At 40.0% G+C, this 20,606-nt stretch overlaps 1 protein-coding gene across 3 annotated transcripts in view; it reads right to left on the bottom strand.

The window, feature by feature from the left end:
- The window catches only part of RBM26 (RNA binding motif protein 26), a 52,421-nt gene extending 42,556 nt beyond the window's left edge, over positions 1 to 9,865 (bottom strand). For 2 of the 3 annotated variants that reach the window (XM_069008526.1, XM_069008535.1), the window contains exon 1: positions 9,393 to 9,865. In XM_069008526.1, the coding sequence (XP_068864627.1) occupies positions 9,393 to 9,463 (71 nt within the window). In that variant the 5' untranslated portion in view covers positions 9,464 to 9,865. The remainder of the gene's footprint in view (positions 1 to 9,392) is intronic. The other variant, XM_069008540.1, reaches the window with a different exon arrangement.
- Between the last annotated feature and the right edge of the window lie 10,741 nt (positions 9,866 to 20,606).

Here is a 20,606-nt window from a genome sequence, read left to right as displayed (position 1 = left end):
ACTAAGCAAAGGAAGCTGATCTGTCAGCATCACTTATGGATAGCCTGGGCCCAGCACACAGGGCCCTGAAGTTAAAGGTCAGAGCTTCAAACGTAACCCAGCATCGTCTAGAAAGCAGGCAATAGTAGAATTTCATGCTGAAAAAGCAACTTGGGCTGCTATTGGACGTACCACAGTATTCCATGGTAGTCTGCATTATTTATAGATATAGGAAATGGGAGCTCAGAATCAGTCTACATTCCAAAAGAACCCACACAGGCTAAATGAACAAAATGAAAATATATACTGTGAATCAAAAGCCAGACTGCACACTGACGGAAAATTCTTCAGGAATTTTTCACATCTAGTTTGCCACATTCAGCTCTAACAGTTCTTTACCCAAATGAAAATACTGTCCAAGCACCAAGTCAGTCATCTTGGAAGCAGGCACACAACCTCCTACAGAGTGAGAGCAGTAGGACTCTTTAACGAGTCTCTTTAACGCTGCAAACACCTGAGCACATCAGCCAAGCAGATTATCTAGAAGTCCAGTGTTGAACAGGTATTCATCACAGGCTGCAATGAGGGTGCTCTCTCAGCCTTCAGCAGGCCCTAAGACCAGCATTTCATATCCTCTCAATCCTTGAATTTGCAAAGTTACTAACTTTTTTTACTGTTTCTTCATGCAACTTCAATGGCACTTCAAATTTTCAATACTTTCCCAGTTTCAAGCTGACTCATAACTTGGAAAATTAATGTGCTGTTTTCATCATAACAGGTGGGGAGCAGATAATTTTCACATTATTATCCTCAGTTTTTCTTTTTAAATTTTAATTTCCACAAACTTGGTTCTCATTTGATAATACGAACAGTCAGCTGTCATTGTTCAAAATCTGCTACAACTTACTTAAATGACACATGTGCACTCAAAATTTAGTGAGGGGCAAAAAAATAAAGAAAAAGGGGGGAAAAAACCCCAAGCCAGTCTAGAAGGTAAAAGCCTACTGCTCTTAGCTATTACAATGTATTTTAATTCTCCAGCTCCTACAGTATTGACTATACAACCTCATATTCAATTTAAAGCAATTCCTCTTTCATGAGCAGGATAAAAATGAGAAAATCTTCTCTGGAAAGACACCTAGACTGTAACAAAATAAACAAGCCATTAACTAACCCCCAAAAAAACAAACCAAAAAACCCCACAAAACCGCAAAAAACCAACAAACAAAACCTCAAAACCCAAACAAAAAGCCGTTTAAAAATAATGAACAGTTAATGCTTTCATCCTCCCTACCATGATGACTTTGGAAATCTTAGCAATCCTGTCCACCCCAGGACTTGAACTCATTCACCCAACTCCAAGATATGCTTATAAAAATATTCTCAGTGAAAATGTATTTTTAATTTGCGAAACACAGGATCACTTTCCACTGTGCACTCGTGCACACGTTTCAGCATTAACACCCTGTACGGCCACATATGAACAATGCAAAACAATTGTACTGCATTCTACAATTATTATTATTCAGTGTGTACAGAGGAATTTCTAAAACAGTAAGAATTTACATGCTTTCAATTTTGGCTACTTAACAAATACTATTTTTTAAAAAATAGTAACAGACAAATTATTTCAAATTGACACTAATTAAGTAATAATGAATACAAGGAGTTTTGTGGTAGAGTGAGATGAAGATGCATTTGTAAATCAACATTATGATTTTATGTGCTTTCTTTTCATTTTTTAAAATTAAACTGCAAATGATCTTTACACAGAGGCTGACGTCCTTTTTTAAGTACTGACTTGAAACAGAAGTCTCTTCTATATCTGTTCTTCAAAGCTTGAAAAAACCCACAAACAATTAATCTGTTTTCTCCACACTACTGTGAAGACTGTTTCTGTAGACAGTATCTTAAATAGATCTAACAAGTTTATAATCTGATCTTTTATTGCTTTTTAAACTCTTATAAAACGCCTTTTTTTAAGATGATGCTAAAATTAAATTGCTAGCAACCTCAGGAGGTGGAAGAGAAGACCAACTGGTCTCATAAGTAAAAAAGAAATTTAAAGTTTACAGAACTGTGAATAAAGGAGGTCTGCCTGATTCTTTATAGCTATCAAGAGTTCTAGACATGATCTTTAATCATTTTGTTTGGGGAGAGCTGCTTTTTTACAAAGCAATTCCTTTGCACTTTTTCACTCAAACTTAATTCTGAAATGTTCTGTAAATTCTCAATCCACTGGTTTAGTCAAAATCCGCTGGTTTGGATTATGGGGCCTTGAGATCTTCTGATAAACAAGATCTTACATTCTCTGGTTTAAAAGTATTTTCTTACAGAATAGCAGCCTTTGTGTGTGAATGATACGCAATATGCTTGCTCTTTGTTGCACATACATGGATTTTTCACCCATTTTGAGCTAGCTTTATTTTACCTATAGAATTATTAGAATATTTTTAGCTTTTTCTAAACCTCTTTGTCTTGCATTTTATGCTCTTATAATCGACTTTGTTAACAAATAACATGAGAATAAAGAAAACAGGAAAGGTACTGATGGCAGCAAATATACTGTGTAGCACAAAGATTTATCACACAATATATGTATCATGCTATATTCTTGCAAATTGAAATATAGTAGTGAAAGATCCTTAACTGACAACTCAAAAAACGAGAATACCACCAACATATTTCAAATACTCTAAGTTGCACTAAAAATAATCAATAAATTCACATGTTGATTCTACTGCTCTCTGAATGATATACATTTTCAGTTATTAAATACAGGTTTGAATCCTTAGCTGAACTTGAATATGATGTGGTACATCAGTCCTCACCATAAACACAATCTGTACATTAGAAGTGTGACAGAACTTTATACATAACTTTATTCTTATGATAGAGTCTGGCTACTAGAAAAACGGTCACATCCATCAAAACATGTAGAAAAACATTTCTCAACTCTGATCTCCATCCCCTCAACATTCCGTAGGCAAGCGCTGCAAGCACTAGTATGCATCTGTAATCACAAATTTCTCCTCCTGTTTTTGCAATTGTGTTTTCTTTAACAAACAAACTCCAGCTGGCACAAGTAATCTGAATTCATTTCCACTGCAGCAAGTACATCCCACTGTGTGCTGCAATTAAACACCATAGCATGTTTTCTTACACCCAATTTCTGAATATATATCATTGTTACTAACCATGGTAAATGTTTTTACCTCTAGTAATATTCTTCTGCAGTCTGTACTCTCGAAGTCAGAAAATACACAGTGCCTACTTCTCCTTATTAAACAAGGGAGATTGCTCATGCAATCCTGCTTTAATAAACACTATTGAATATACAGGCACAGACAGAAGAATTCTCTTCCTAGATCTCTGCATGTTCTTCAGAGAATTATATGGATACCTCCAACTGCTATGCAACAGATAAAAGCTTCAAAAAGGAAAGTAATTCCCAAGCAAATATTTTGCTCAATCACAGAAGGAACGGTTCAACAAAGCTCCCAGGAAAGTTCAAAACCCCATGTTTCTGACCTCACCTGGTCTCGAGTCATTATTTGAAACTACTATTTCAAGTAAAGATAAACCAGAAAAGCTGAAGCTGTCAGAGTAAATTTGAGCCTTAATTTTTTTGTTGTACATATTATTTGAAAAAAGAAAAGTAATTTGACTGACTCACCCCTCTGTAAAGTCTTTTCTTCTTATTTCAATACTTTGCAATTCATTAAACTTTTAACCTATCCATTTCCAATACTCAGATTTTTTTTAAATATAAAAAATGTTCTGAGAACCCCCTTTGACTTTTTTTATTACCGTGCATCTATATACATTAGCCTAACTGAGAAACAGAGCTCCCGGAGAATAGATATTAAAGGTGTTTGCAAAATCACATTATTGGTGTAGCTGTTTGTGCAAGAGCCCATATTAACAGAGCTTATATTGTATGCACACACTACTTTTTTAAGATGGCAAAGAAACTATACGAGGGGTTTTTTCTTCAGTTTTAAAATTAATGTACAAACCAAAAAGATGCTGCAAATCCTGAAACTAGTTCCTTCATAAATTTAAACTACCACAACACAGTGAAACCTCAAAAGCATTTCTGTAGTCCTCCAGGCAACGAATGGTGCTGCTGTGAAGGAAATAACATGTAGGTGCATGCTATTTGTTGTGCTCTGATCCTGAGCGTTAACAACCTAAATTTCAGAGTCTAGTTTTGTTGCCTGAAGACTGATTGCTACAAAACTGCTCAGTTCTTGACATTAACCAAGGTGGACATGGCTGTGTTTGAAGGCTGAGAGAAATGCTTTGTACTTGCAGGGCTGAGTGGGTGCAGAAAGATGTACACTGCATACTGGGCAGTGCAGGCAGCCTAATTCAGGCACTTGTACCACTCTGTTGTTACCAAGAAAAAAGAAATTCTATAAAAAGCTACAGTGTTCAGTAAGTAAAATAAATTACAAACTCATTCAGCAAGACCCAACTTTTATCCTAAGACACTATCGTGGCTGAGAAGGACCACTCTTACGATAGCCACTCTCATTAACTCTCTAACAGTACTTAACGCAATAGAAACACATTGAGGAATTCAGCAGCCTCCAAAGCTGCTAATCAAGCTAATGATGCCATTAAATCAGTTCTTAATTATTATGATACCCAGATCTGACATGTTCATACAGCTGCAACCAGTAATTGGCAGCCTAGAATGCCACCCCTAGATTCAAGACAGCTCTCATGAGGCAGAACAGCTGTCAGCTTGCTGGCTCTCCAACACCCATTCACTACAGAAAGCAAAACTCATCAGAGTGTCTCTATGACTTCCAATGCAGTCAAAGGGGTTTCACTTCACTGCTGATGTTCACTGTAAGAACAAAAAAGGTTTCCTATAACAGGAGTATTTTTATTTTCTGCTCTGAACTATACCTAATAATACCAATATTTTAATACTAACATAATATTTTTACACAGAAGCTTAGCAGTATCAGCACCCTAAGCTAGGAAGGTTGATTTCTCAAATACAGTAGCTCTCAGTCAGGTGAACAGACTATCAAGTTTTATAATAGATGTAGAAAAATAACTATTGTTAAAGGTGACATACCAGTGATGTGTATTTGTGCTTTAGTTATTTTAGTTACAAATAACTTCATGCAAAGTGTTAACGAAGTAAATGAAATGTAGAGAAACATTTATTGCTTCTGAACTTCTTAGGAAGTTTCACAGAAAATGGGAGAAATTTCATGGTGGGCCAATAAGTGCTATTGGTAGCATAGTGTGCCAAATGTATGTGGAAAGGAATGACAAGGTTTTTCATTTTAACTTTTTTCTATGCTTTCAATGTCCTGGCTTATTAGCATATTCCTTACACCACCTTTTTTAAAAGTTAAACCTTTTTTATTCACTACCTTTTGTCAGTAACATGTGAAGCCAAAAAATAAGGGTTAAAAAGCTTGACAAACAGAGTAGTGAGGGCATAACTGAACACAATAGGACACAGATCATTTGCCATAAAATATTCCAATCATAAATATATTCAAAATATACTTTAAACAATTTTCATTTTATTTCATCTGATGTAAGTCGTTACACCACCATGTTCACTTACAGAATTCACCAATGCAAAATATCTTTCCATTTCAATGAGGTATGCCTAAATATGGCATAAATGTTGTAGGCATTTCACCTTTTTTTCAAGTTTGATTTAGTACAGGAAGAAACCTTCACAAATCATAAATACAGTGAAGTGTAAAAAAATTAGATATGGGAGCCTTAATCAAACAGAAAGTAAAATTCAGTGGGCCACAGAAATATCTTAATTTAATTTATTTTACACAAAGTAATTAAAACCAAGGAAACTTTCCACTGTAGAGAATTAGGGCAAGGGGGAGAACATTATAATGTCTTAAAAGCGAAATTGTGAGTGTAGCATTAGTACAAAAAGCTAGTTTTTTCACAAGCAGAGATTAAAACAAATTCAAGAAAAAAAATTAAAGAAATCCCTACTCAGAACTTTGCCAAGCCAGATCCTGATATTCCAGCAAGGACTATATACACAGTTTATATAGTATCTGGAATGGACTTGCAGAAAAGAAACCCATCACGATTGACAGGCTCAGTGAGTGCCTTGTTAGCATAGAAATCAGAAGTCACAGGCATACAGTTATATTCCAAGTTTAACATTATTTTCCAACACTTGACAGAAACCATGCCACAGACGCGAAAGTGTGTAACACTAGAAACTTAGCTCATTGCTGTCTGCAAGCAAAGAGGATGACTGGTAACAAATGCCTTCTTTACAGAGCTGACTGGAGTTGAACATACAACATAATTCTAGTCAAACACAGTAGCCACAGCACAAAAAGCCTCTTGCCACTTTATTTATACTGGTACTACATTTACATGGCTGTATCTGCAATGATTCCATGCGTATATTTAGCAATTCTCTGTACACCAAACAGAGCTGCACAAAGAGTTATTTCCAAAACCACAAAAGCAGCCTCTTCTTGAAGAGCTGTAGAAAGCTCCTAGAGACCTATCACCCCTCAAACGGAGCTGGACTGTGCAAATGCTCCAGCATGGCAGCATTTGCAGTTTCTGCCTCACTGCAACAAGACAAAACTCAGATAAGGCCTTTTTGTATGGAGGATCACCAAGGCTTTGCCAAAGGCATTAGAGGAGTCCAAAACAAACAAACAAACCCAACAACCTACCACTAACAAAAAAATTCCAAATCTTAAATCCTCCACCATCCCTCTCCTTCAAACATTCCTGTCTATGAACAGTGTTTCCCAGAGACTCCACGTGAAAGCAATCCAACAACTGAATCATGTCCAGTCCATATAATTATGTAACACACTTGTTTCATTATATTAAGAAGTTAGCGTTTTTAGAACAGTTTAAAGATAAAATGACACCATTTTTGTGGCTACTGCTATATTTTAATTCTGAAACATTATGTTTCAGAAATATATGCATTATGGCCTTTGGAATAACTTACACATCCTGATTAAAAAACGCCATCTGCTTGGAAAGGGCAACTTAGAAGGTGCAGCATGTTCTAACTCAGCTAACTAACTCTATACTCAGCTCGAGGTAACTAGCACATTAATATAGATCTATACGTGTTTGTATAAAACTTATTTACATTTCTTCTTAAATGCACTTCTCCCCTTAAAACCACCAAGAAACCACCTCCATAACAACCTAATACAGTGGTGTGCTTCTTAGTGTAGTTAGGAGGTTAAGCTACATATCTTGCAGCTAAAGGTTTCTGAGAGAGCCACTAGACAAAAACACTTGGCACTTTTGTTTCATTAACAGGAAAAGACAAGTCAAAAATCATTTCTGGGCTATGGCAACACCTCCAGAGGATCAGCACTTACAACTTCACTGTACAAGTACTGCAACAGTTACTTCTTCAGAAGTAGCTGCACACTGAAATTTTCATACAGCCAGAAGCTATGGCTGTAGTCACACATTTCAGATAGCGGACACCAAAAGCACGTCCAAGAGTATTTGACTGCTAACAAAAGACAATACATCTCCACCAATTTCAGTATCTATTCAACAGTGCAGTTACACAGGACAGTGCAGAAAACTGAATGACAGTACTTGCTGGTTTGTTTCCTCCCAAAGCTAAAAATTCAGAGAAATCAACATCCTTCAGACCAGCATCTCCCTAGCTCTCCACAGTTTTCCAGATCGACAACTACATTTGATCTGCTCACACACCACATTTAACCTAACAGATACATGCTGGTCCTCTTAGTGAAAAAAAGCAGAAAATTGCACTGATCACGAAAGCTGAAAATCTCAATTTCACCCTTTAACTGCTGACTATTGCTAGGAGATCTCATGGTTTAATAGTCAAACAAAGGAACATGGACCAACCTGAAGTCTGTTCCAAACCTCTTAACCAGCACACTCTAAAATACTAACATCGAACTGCTGATTCCATTAACAGAATATTCATACAACAAAGTATCCAGAAACTAACAGTGAGCATTATGCAGCCAAGGACTAGGAAAGTCTACTACCCCAAGACACAACAAACTATGTTATTTGAATATTGCATTATATTGACTCAAGAGAAAAAGTAATTCACCTTCCCCAAACTACAGCCTTACAAGATGATGATCTTTTTTGCCCCCAAAATAAAATCTTAAATATCAAACCTTTTACAACAAAGACATTCAGTGTAATTTGCTGCAGGCCTAATTGCAAGTCCACTAAAAGTAAATTCATGGTTCATCTATTTCAGCGTGGTGTGGATCAGACCCTCTGGAATAAAGGAGCACCACTTCCTCCCCCCCCAAACCCTAAAAAGAAAAAAGCCCCAAACAAACAAAAGAATAACCCAAGTGAAGCTCTCCTTAAAATGTCCCAGCATATTATACCTTTTCCAAGTTATTTCAACATAAGCCCTACAAACTGTATCTGTACACACATATACTTAACTAATGGCTATGGAAGCCATAAAGCAAACTCTGTCCGTCCGTCCCCCCCATCTGAACTCGTCAAGAGTAAAACCTACAGTGGGCAAACACCTCAGCGCAAAAGTTAACACCAGACTGAATTCAGAAGTTCTAGTTCATTTGATTCAAATCAAACTCCAGCAATTTAATTCAGACATGTTAAAAAGTGGCTCAGAATGACGAGAAAAGTGTATCCTTTCATCTACAGACACCACACTTCCAGAAGATAAACCTTTAAAACTAAGTTCACACCTCAGTTCCACTAAAATACTATTCAGAGAAGGAAGATATATTTGCAGAAGCGCCTCACTTACTCACACGAATGTTATGCTTAGAGGCCACGCAGCTATTCACAAACAGGTAAATTATTCTCTGGGGCTCCTACTCCCAAGTCCTCTACTGATGTAATTTTTATTTGGGGGGAAGGAAAACCAGAGAGTGTCACATATGCAAAATAACCAAGAATGATGTGCGACGAGTCTGTAGGAAATGCTACTGAGAAGATCCCAGGATCCCGCAAGACGCCCCAGTGGCACCTGAGCTCTCTCGGAGAAGGTCCCAGAACAGGGCAGCGGGCCGCGCTCATTACCGTAGCCTCTCCGGGGCTGAGCGCGGGGCATAGCGAGCTGCACACGCACACACAGCGTCTCCCGCTCTCCCTGGGCTACAAAGGGAACAGGAACGCGGTCGCTAGGGGGGGAAGCTGCATCCTCCGGAGGGAGATGGTCCTACCTCCCGGCCGAGGACGGCGACGGGAGAGCGGGAGAGCAACGCAGCCCCTCACACAAGGCGGCCGGACAAGAAGAGCGCTGAGAGAGCATCTCCCGGGATGCCCTCCCGGGACTCTCCGGCACCACGTTTCCCGCCCCTGCGGACCCCCATCTTCGGCAGGGGAAGGTTTATTTCGGGGGGGCGAGAGGGCAAGAAAGGGTCGCGGTTACTCACATGGGCTCCAAGGTTTTGCTGAGCCAGGATTTCAGCGCCTCGAAGTTTTCTATGATCATTTTAACCACCATCCAGAGCGGCCCGGGCCCCCCGCCTCCCCGCCAGCAGCAACAGCAGCAGCCCCGGCGGCGGGTCCGCGCCGCCCCGCCGGCCGGCAACCCGGCTCCCGCCGCGCCTCCCCGCACCCTCCGCCGCCTCCCGGTTCGGCAGAGGCCGCCTGGCAGGGGCCGGAGGCCCAGCGACACGGAGGGGGCGGAACCAGTCGAGCAGCGGCTGCTTCCCGCGGGCCCCGCTCTCGCCGCTCCTCTGCCAGGGAGCGGGTCCCGGGCGCTGCGCGGGTCCCCCCCGCCGGAGGGCGGCGCGGCCGAGTGTGGCGGCGGCGCGGCCGAGTGTAGCGGCGGCGCGGTCCGGGACGGGCGGCCCCCCCGCCGCCCTGAGCCGCAGCGCCCGACGGAGCGAGAGCCCGAGCGAGCGGGTAAGATGGCGGCACCCCGCTGTCGCGAGAGCCGAGAGTCTCGCGAGGCCGGGCGGCGCGGGGGCTGCCGGGAGGCGGGGCCGAGCGGGGCGGCCGCTGTGTGGGGGTGAGGCGGGTTAGTGGGGCGGCCTGGGTATCTTTCAGAGGTCACCCGTTTCCTGATGCCGTGGCTGGACCGAACAGTGCTCTAGTAGCAAAAGAAATGCCATTTTGTATTCCCGACTGGTGTTTGAAATGCGCATGTACTTGTTTTGTTTCCTGGAAACGCTGTTAGTCTTTCGTAATATGATCGCAGAATCACAGAATGGGTGAGGTTGGTAGGGACCACAGTGGGTCAGCTGGCCCAACCTCCCTGCTCAAGCAGGGTCATCCTAGAGCACATTGAACAGGGCTGCTTCCAGATCATTCTCGAATAACTCCATTGAGGGACACAACCTCTGTGGACAATCTCTTCTTGTGCATGGTCATCTGCACAATCAAGAAGTTTTTCCTTGGATTCAGGTGAAACTTCCTGTGCATCAGTGTCTGCCCATTGCCTCTTGCCCTATTGCTCATTACCACTGAGAACAGCCTGGCTCCATCCTCTTGGCACCCTCTCTTCAGATACTTACAGACACTGATACTTACAGTCTCTTCTTGAGGCTGAACAGGCCATAGCATCTGCTGGACCTGCTCCAGGAGCTCCATGTCTCTCTTGTACTGAGGACACAGAACATACACTTCAGATGTGGCCTCACTAGGGCTGCGTAGAGGTGCAGGATCATCTCCCACTACCTAATGGCAACCTTTTTCCTGATGCATCCCGGCATACCACTGGCCTTCTTGGCCACCAGGGCACACTGCTGCTTTCTAGCAGGTCACCCTCAATCTGTACTCGTGCTCGGGATTATTCCTTGTAATAAGCCCTCAACTGGACAGAGTTGCTGCCCATCTCCACCCTCCCACCAGTGGAGAGCAGCCCCCCAATCTCGCAGCCAGCCGGGAGCTGCACTAAGGAACCGCACCCTGGACAAGCAGGAAGGGAGGCACAGCCAATACTCTCTCGGCTCCCCGTGTGCAAACTCCCAGAAATGTTTGCCACTGATAGGAAAAGGAAAAACATCTCTTTTTTTTTTTTTTAACTTTTTAATTTTTTTTTTTTTTTAAGAAAAGCTGGGACCAAAAAAAAATGTTTTTTAAAACATGAGTTGGCCGCAAAGTTCCGTATCTTCCTGACGCGGGGGATCCCAGCTCCTCAGGGCGCACCTGGTGGAGGAGCCCAGCCCACGCCGCTGCTCGGACATCCCCACGGGCTGCGGCAGTGGGAACACATGGAACAGCTCCCTGCACACCTGTGCCCACCACTGTGGTGCCTTCCCATGGAGAGTTATGTATGTGCTGCTTTCGCTGGTGCCCGAGTGCTGAAAGAAAATGTCCTGGCTCAATGTCCCTCAGTCAGATTGATCTGGGCTTTCCAAAGATCTGCATCCCACCTGAGCTCCCGAGTCAGGCATTGTGCACAGGCAGTGCACAAAGGCAAGTGTTTCAAGGAAATCATTCACTCTGCCTTTCTCGGGATGACTCCTGAGCTGCCTGCCTGGTGTTCTCAGAGGGAGAGGAACTTCAAGTGACTGTCACTAAGACAGCTAAATGAGAGCTGGAGGAGGCTAAGGCTGCCTGCACACAATTATTTATGGCTTGATTATCATCCTTGAAAGCTTGTTGAAGACTGGAGAGTGTAGCAAGCCAACCAAATAAGCTGCCAGTTTAGTAGGTACTTTGGTGAGGACTTCCCAATTACAAGATATACTTTGGTTTTCCTGCACAGTGGAGAATGAACAGCACATCCAGTCAGTAGCCAGAAATTCACCAGAGCCTGAAATTTTCTGGAAACTGTTCTGTAAACATGTAAAAAGTCCTCGACTCACAGTCACCAACTTTTAAGTTAACTCCTTGTGAACATGTAGAAAAGGTCACTAAGCTTGGGATTGTGATGGGTCTCTGAAGGGACAGGCACACAGAGATTAAGCATTGTGATAAGAATCTTAATTTTATTTTGGATCTGTCCCTTAATTCTTTGCAAAAGTCAGTGTCTAACGGAAATAATTCAGACAAGCACTGCATCAGTCCACTCTCATCTTTGCAACTACCTTTGATCCTTGGATATACAACAGCCAGCAAAAAAACACAGCCTCTAAGGCTTCCCCACATAAATGTATGGATATAATCGCAGTAACAACTTTTCTGTGTTTGATATTTCATTTTCTAAACTGCTTTTTCAACCATTTGGAAGCACAATGCTGTAACTAAATGAAATTAGTGATCACAAAAAGGTTTTCACAAATACACTTTATGCACTGGATAAGACTTGCCTGCATGTGGTAGTTTTTGAACATTTCTGTGTTTACAGAAATGTGCTGTTATCACACTTCTGTGGCTATATTCATTGTAACTGTAAATAAATAAATAAATAAATAAATGCTGGCATTCCCAGTTCTAGAGTTTGCAGACTTGAAATATTAAGAGCCTTATAAATATTTACATCCCACGTCTTCAGAAGTGATTGCACTGTTTTGTAGCATCTTTTGGGCAATGTTCATTTCATCTCACAGCTGGAATTAGAGGAGTACAAAATAAAACTATTTATTAGGTGTGAGGCAATAATTTCCTCTGAAAAATAAAGTGTATTCTATATATAAGGTAGTTTCTACTTAAGATACAATATCTTTAGGTTGTTAATAGCAGTTTTTAAAAAACACAAAAAAGGAATAGTTTTTACTTAACTCAAACTTCATTCACATGTGAAATAAGTACTTTAACTGAAAAAAAAATCGTAACAATCATGTTTCATTTAATGCAACATAATGGAGAATCTGTACAAAGGGTCAAAGTAATCATTAACTTCTACAGTGTCATAAAACAAATAAGTTTTTATTTCTCCTGTAGCTGTTCAATGTAAAATTCCCATACAGTCCAAAGGAAAAAAACAGACCCTAAATTTCATCCCTACCTGTACAAAAAAGCCCTGAAGAAGATAACAAGGAAAAATGAATCTTTGAAAAGGTTGGAAACCAATAAAAGAACACGCTGAACAACTGTCATTTGGTTTCAACAATTTAACACTTTCATTTAAAAAATCAGTTACAGCTGATATGTGATAGTGACAATCTGTATCAGGTATACGACCTATGAGTATCAAACATTTAATAGGAACTAAGTAACTACGTAATAATTTCAAAACTATGAAAAATGACATATATATTCTGTGGATTAATATAAATGTTGCATTTTAACATCAATAAACTCAAAATATAAATAAGCTGTTATGCAAATAAAGTAATACAAATCTAATGCTTTTACTTATTCGTGCATCACAGACTCCTAACAGTCCTTTTGGCTTAGGAAACCTTTGTTAAGTTCTTCAGAGAAGTATAGATGTTTTCATGTATAATAACTCCCAAAGTTCATAGGTTTGGTGTACACTTAGTTTTCAGTAATCTTATCAAACACAATGTAGTGACCTTTGATGTCTAAAAACAATGAGTTGTATTTATCCACATTTTTATTGGATCACCTGCTAACGTGAGAGCTGAATGTGGCCAGTGAAGTTAAGAGAGATTGATCCTTCCTGACATTTCTTGAGATTTTTTTTCTCTGACTCCTCTCCAAAGCCATGGAACTTGTGCTCATAAACAATCTTTATCAATGTGTACAGCTGCAATTTTTAACTGTTAAAGATTTTTGTTTGAAAGCTGACATTTTCTTAACTGTCCATAGATATTTTCTTAACTGTCTTTTTAACTCAGATTTGTCCCTTTTTTTAAATACAGAAAATAGCTGTAGAAGAGAATAAATTTAGGCACATCATCCATCTTTTTGCCAAACCTATCCTACCTTCATTAGTCAGTATTTCTGTCATACAGAAAAAAAAGTTAATTATTCTTCTTTTTTATTTTTTTGTGTATGGTTTGGTTGTTTTGGTTTGGCTTGATTTTTTTGTTTTTTAAGTGATTTTAATTTTATTTTGAAGACAAGCCAGACTGGTCTACGTCACTACAAAATTCTTCAATCTATGCTTCTAACGCTTCACCTTTTTATTTAGGGAAATGCAATTGCATTTGTAATTGTATTTAAACATTCCTCTCTGACTGGAGGGTTTTTTCTGGTGTTAAATGTGATTCTGGTTTTGCATAGGAGGTATAATACACCCGTTCCACACTTGGGGCTTCTAGTGTCTCCCAGAAAAGGCATTTCAGCATTACGGACCTCAGATGTATCAGAGTGGATGATCTGAAGATCAAGGGTTCCATGTCCCTACAGCATATTACAGCCCCTAGCATCAACACACAGTCTAAAAAAGCAGGGCTGATGAAACTGGATGGCATCAAGATGGATTGATGGAACTAAACCATTTTTGTATGCTGTTCAGATTTTTAGTTTGTACTTACATTGAGTTTTGGGGTTTGCCATTGGTTGCTATATAGACATGTATCTGTACATGTACTGTCTTTACTCTGTGTTAAAGAGCCAAATGTTGTTCCTCCTGATGCTCCTTGGCTAGTCTATAGCGAGTTTCATTTCAGGAGGCATCAGTATGAGTTTTGAGGATCATGTCACAGAATTGATCCAGACCTGAGGGCTCCCCCTTCCATCCTTCACAAATAGGAAATGTTTATCAGTTCTTGAGCATCTGAAAGCTGAGGCACCTCTGCCTTTCCCCATGAATACACCTACTTGTGCTTTCACAGGTATCACAAAGCAGTTCAGCTTTGTAATACTCTTACTTGACTGGGATCCAAAAAGACCAATGTTTATATGATTATTTAGTCCTTTGCTTTTTTACTGTTGACTGCTGCATAGTGAATTTAATCAAACAGAGCCACTGCCACTTAAAAAACAGGGCCTGTAAAAGCTCTCAGAGCAGACGGTCTGTAAGATGTAAATGTCTTCCTCTAACCTTGAAACCAGAAATTCAATTATTAAATAAGCTGTGGACATTAGACAACTTCCTTGTCCATAGTCTTTCTAGACAGCAGACCTAAACTTTGGGATTATATATCTCTTCGGCCTTCTCTTGCTGCAGGAAGCAGATAGGTGACATAGCTGGAGAAAAGGGGTCTATGTGGCCCTACTGAGCAGGGGAGGACTCCAGAGGTCCCTTCCAACCTAAAACACCCTACAGTTCTATAAAAGGCTTTGTTCAGAGTGTCCCAAAGCCACAAGTGTTTGAAGTATTCATAGCTGGTGCACGTAGCATTTAGCCTGAGATTGCAAGTTATAGAACAGAGCATTGCTTTTTTGAACTGACCTAACAGCTGTTCAACAGGTTTTCTTGGAAGCCAAGGTTGTAACAAGTTGCAACCATCAGAAGTCAAACCTACAAATTCTGTGGTTTTAATTATTGCTTAAATATAGAGACCAGTAGTGGGATATTTAGTTGATATTTATCAGAATACTTCACACTTTGAAGTCACACTATGCTAAGCCTGTATGGTGTATCTCTAAATGGCCTTGTGTTTTGAAAAGTAGAAACTGTTGGTTTTGTAAGTCAAGATGCTGGTGGTGTTGAACCTCATTAGTTTGTACTAATGCAGGGGTAGCTTGTTGTGGACTTGCTTGTTAACTTGTACTAGCAGAGGCAGGATTGCTCCACTTTGCCAATGGCAGCAAAATTAAGCTTAGCCCCTGCTTGCGCCTGTGGGAAGGATGACTGGAAAAGGGGCTAGGGTGTAATTAATACCTCCTTCCTTTCCTTCCCAAGTTGCAGAGTAGCAGGAAAGGAAAGACATAGCTCATAACTCTGTCCCTATGACACCAACCAGCAGAACTTCTTCTTCCAGAAATTTTCTTAATGGAATCTCAAGCTACTGTGTCATCCTGGTTTGCACGAGCAAATGATTATGGGGCAGAGCCACACCCGAATTTATGCCTGTGTGTGGGGTAAGAGGCTACCTGCGTTCCCCAATTCCCTCGGGCAAACTGCTGTGAAGGAGGGGCTGAGGCTGGAGGCAGCTGTGACGCTGCTGGTGCTGCTGCGGTCTCAGCTGTCATATCATGAAGGACACACGCTGTGGGTGGGATTTCCTGCTAGGGAAGAGAGGCTGCCTCCCTAGTAATTAGGTTGGTCAATCCCAAATGTTATTTTCAATGTCCTGTCTACAGTGTGTCTTAGACGCCACCTAATGCACTGTTCCATTTTTGTCCATAAGCCTACAGTTCTGGGTCATGCTACACAGTATACAGACAGTTGATTCCTGAAGTAGCAGATTTTCACTTAGTGCTGTCTAGTGTATTTTGCTTTGCAAATCTTGTGCAAAAAAAAAAAAAAAAAAAAAGATATGGTATCCTTTCCATTTCAGATGTTACTAATACAAAAAAACATAGGAGGAAGCAAGCAGGATCTTTATTTTGTCCTTCCTGCTACACCTCATGCCCAGCTCACCTTCTTATTAAATTGAACAAGAGTAGAGGAAAATTGTTTTTTGGAGTTTTTGTGTATGGTACACCACGCTGGAGAGAAGGCATTCCTGAGTCACAGTATGAACCTTGTTGCCTCTGAGATGGCTCAGCTATCTAAGATCATATTCAAATTGTAGTAAATGAAAAAAGTAATCTCAAGTGCCAGAATGCACTTTATCCATTTATCTTGAAACCACTAATTTATTTTTAATTATAAATAAAAAAATCTTATGAGTTAAAACTGCAAAAACCAGCCATTGTTAAAGATTGCTGTGAGATGCCACATGACCAATCCAGCAAGGATGGCTTCGTACTACAGATGTAAGCTCTCTGTGTTAAATGTAGTAGAACCACTGCAAAGAATTTTAAAGGATACCTTCTGTCATATTTGGGGTGAAAGTTGTATTGTTCACACCACCTATTCTTCTTCATTGTAGACTATACATAATCACGTACGGTGAAGTGACAAAGTCTTGGTTCTATGAGTTCGTCCTACAGAAATATACAAATAAACTGCTCCTGAGAGGATGACGCTATCTAATTTTTATTTCTGGTACCATTTGGTTTTGGGGAGCTACTGGGTTTACAATTACACAATTAAAAAGGATCTTATTTTAGCATTAAATCTTCTTTGTGAACAATTTATTAGATAGATTATTATTTTAAAGATTTCAGATTAACCACGACGGAGATCAGGATGTCTGTAACTAACTATTCTTAAAAATTACCTGCAGCATTACAAATATTGGGAAAAGTGCTGTTGTCCCTTGTGCAAGGCATTTTTATATTTTTTAACTGTCAGATCTTGGAAAAAAACTTTCAAGAAGCTTGGAAATAAAATATTTTTAAAATAATTTTAATTTCCATTTGAAGCAACTTCTGGTTTTTTCAGTGAAGAAGATGAAACAGTACAGTGCTTTACATTTTTGTTCTTTCTGTTAACCACAGACCTCAGGCCTGATGTCAGCCTGGTTAGAATTTGCCCTGGTTAGAATTTGCCCAGGTCAATGTTGCTGCAGAGCCAGGAGAGGGAGCACAGACATTGCTGCTTCTTGGTCATGCTTTTAGAGGCAACTTGGATTATTTCCAGAGGAAAATCACTAAACTTGTTGTAAGAGGAGACATTGTGGAATCCTCTTTTTCTTCTCTTGTTTTTTTCTCCCAAGTTTTTTAATAATATTTAATTAGGGGAAGTTAAACACTGGATATTTTCTTTAATTCCTATAAAACAAAACAAAAAAAAAGGCAAGGAAAAAAAATCTCTTTGCAATTTTATGAATGGCTGGTATACTATTTTAACATTTTAAAAACTTTTAAGGAGTATTTTTGCATTTTCAAATGCAGACATCGAGGAAGGTGAAGTTTACCATAATCCAAATACAGGAGAAAAACTTGATTCACTGCAGTCTAATATTAGGACATGTCTTTCAGTGTGTTTTTATAATTTTAGTCTAACTTCAGATCATATGTTTACTCAGAAATTTTCAGGTATTAAAAGCCTTATTTTAAAGACACAAAGGGTACATAAATTCTTTCCAACTTTTTAATAGCAATTGTTCAAACTTCCCATATCTCACCTCTGTCATAATTTCTTAGATTTCTCATTTATAATTTCTCATACCACTTAGATGTTCCTGACTTTGGAGAGAAAACCATCAGCAAGTGCCTCGTTTCACCCTGATAATCATTTCTACTACTTAACCAGTTGATACAGAAGAGTTGCATTGCTTTCCTGTAGCAGGACTTGGGTGAAGCTTTTTAAAGAATTCCCCGAATAAAATTAAAATGTATAATCTGTGTGATGGCTTTGTAGTACCGAAAAAAAAATTCATTCTTATGTCCTTGGTTTGAGATCTGTGTCCAAAGAGCACTGACAGCACTACAAGGATGACAGCTTACAAATCAGGCAATGCCCGCGTGAAGGCTGCCAGTTGTGCTGATGGGCAGCTCTGTCATTCAGGGCCACAGACTGTCTATCCCAGGTGCTCAGGGAGCAGGAGGCTGGCTTCTCACTCAGACTGCACAAGGCAACATGTCAGGTCACTTAATTGCTCTCTGTGTGTCTTCCCATGGTTCCTTATATACTCAACAGAGAAGATCTTATCACCTCTTATCTGTATATAGAGGACTTGTAGGAGAAGTGATGGTAGGTATAGTAATACAAATGATAATCATCTGGCCACACTGATCACAAAGTGGTGGAGTTTAAAATTTTCAGTGTAATGAGAAAAAAGATCAGTAGAGTCACTATCCTGGACTAGAAGAGAGCAAGCCTTGCGTTGCTGAGGGAGCCAGTTTGCAGTGCCCTGCCTTTTGAGGGCTTAGGGCTTTCTATGAGAGCAAGTCAGTTTTGAAGAACCACTTTCTACAAGCCCCAGAGCAGGCAATGCCATGGTATTGTGAGTCAAGCAAGTGGGACAGAAGACTGTTTTAGCTGAACAGGGAACTCCTTTTGCCACTTGGGCGGAAAAAGAAATTGTATGTTCTCTGGGAGCAAGGTCAGGCTTTGCAGGAAGATCATAGAGCTGTAGTTCTCATCTGTAGGGAGAAAACACGAAAGTCCAAGAATTGAAATTGGTCAGTGTTGTGTCAAGACAATAAAAAGGGCTTTTTAAAGTATGTTGACAGCAAGAAGAGGTATAAGGGAAATACTGAACCAACACCTGATGAAGCTGGTCACCTGACAAATGGTGATGAAGAAAAGAAAGGGGCATTTAATGCTTTTTTTGAGTCAGTCTTTAGTATTACTGATAAGCCTTGGGGTGCCGAGTCACGGAGTCACAGGGCTGCAGGAACAGTGGCTCTCCATTTGTGGACACCAGAATTGTAAGGGACCAGCTGTATCAGCAGAACATTCACAAGTCCATGGGACCTGATGGGATTCATCCCAGAGTTCTGAAGGTGGATGTTATGGCAGGACCTTTCTTGACCATCTACCAAAGGTATTGGGTGTTGTGGGAGGTCTCTACTGACTGGAAATAGGCCGGTGTTATTCCCATCCACAAAAAGAGTGAGGGAAGGCCCAGGAAATTAGAGACATTTTATTCTACCCTCAGTTTCTGTAAAATCGTATAGAAGATTATAATGGGTACTACTGAAAGGCATTTAAAGAATGATGTAGTCATCAGTCACAATCTACATGGGCTCACAAAGAGAAATTCCTATACAACTATGATTTGATAGCGTTCTAAGACAGGGTCATCCACCTCATGGAAGAAGAGAATGCAGTGGATGTAGATGTCTAGATTTTAGTAAGGCTTTGTATACTGTCCCTTATAGCATCCTTCTGGACAAGTTGTCCAATTGTGGAATGAGCAGTACATGGTGCACTGGGTAAAGAACTGGCTGAATAACAGGGCTCAAAGGGTTGTAGTGAATGGCTGGTGTAGCCATACAAAGTAAATGAAGATTTCCCATTTTTAACACCTTTTCCAGAGTATGTTTACATTTTCTTCTGCAGCTTCTGAGGAAGCTTATGGATGAAGCTTATCAGCACTGATGAATCACAGTGGATGAAGGGAAGACAGTCGAGACAGTTTTTTCGGGTTTTAGTTAGGCTTATATGTTAAATGCTGATACAACAGGAACACAGAATTTTCTCAGAAATCTGAAACTGGACTACTTCCTAGAATAATCAATAAATAAATGAGGATTTTCTACCTGCTGTTTATGCAGTCATGTTATTAAGTTCTGAAGGACTTTCAAATATATTTATACATAAAAGATTCCGCATATGTGATATAAGAGAACTGTTTTTGTTTGGGGGTTTTTTGTTGTTTTTGTTTGGGGTTTTTTTCCCTTTGGGAAAGGCGGAAGATGATAATCACTTTTTATACAGTTCCATAAAACACTCTGAGTTGGTCCACAATGATTTTTTTTCCTGCATCTAGCTTCTGATTGTAAGCAAAATGGCTTTTTTTCTTTCCTCTTCCCATATTGGAGCATCGACCCATTGTGTATATCTGTCATGTGCTGTGACAGAAAAACACCTCTTCCAAAAAGTCTCCTCTTTTCCCACTAGAGGGAGAGCTCTCCCAAAATACTCATGGGAGACAGTTCCACTGACGGAAACTCTTCTACTCTAAACAAGCATTTTTTGGAATGTTTTCGGCTAATGGTAAGGGCTACCCTGCAATGAAATTATATGAAATGAAATGAAATGTAATAAAATGCAGTGAAATGAAATTTCTGTCAGGTTTTGAAAAAAAAAAAACAAACCCAAAACCAACTGGATATTGGTATTTGCTCTTTTTTGTTTGTTTGTTTGTTTGTTATGTGGGTATGTTTTTGATGTGTTTTAA

Source organism: Aphelocoma coerulescens, chromosome 1 (assembly GCF_041296385.1).
Source record: "Aphelocoma coerulescens isolate FSJ_1873_10779 chromosome 1, UR_Acoe_1.0, whole genome shotgun sequence".
NCBI lineage: Eukaryota > Metazoa > Chordata > Aves > Passeriformes > Corvidae > Aphelocoma > Aphelocoma coerulescens.
Note: the sequence above shows the minus strand (reverse complement) of the source record. Positions and strands in the feature narration are given on the sequence as shown.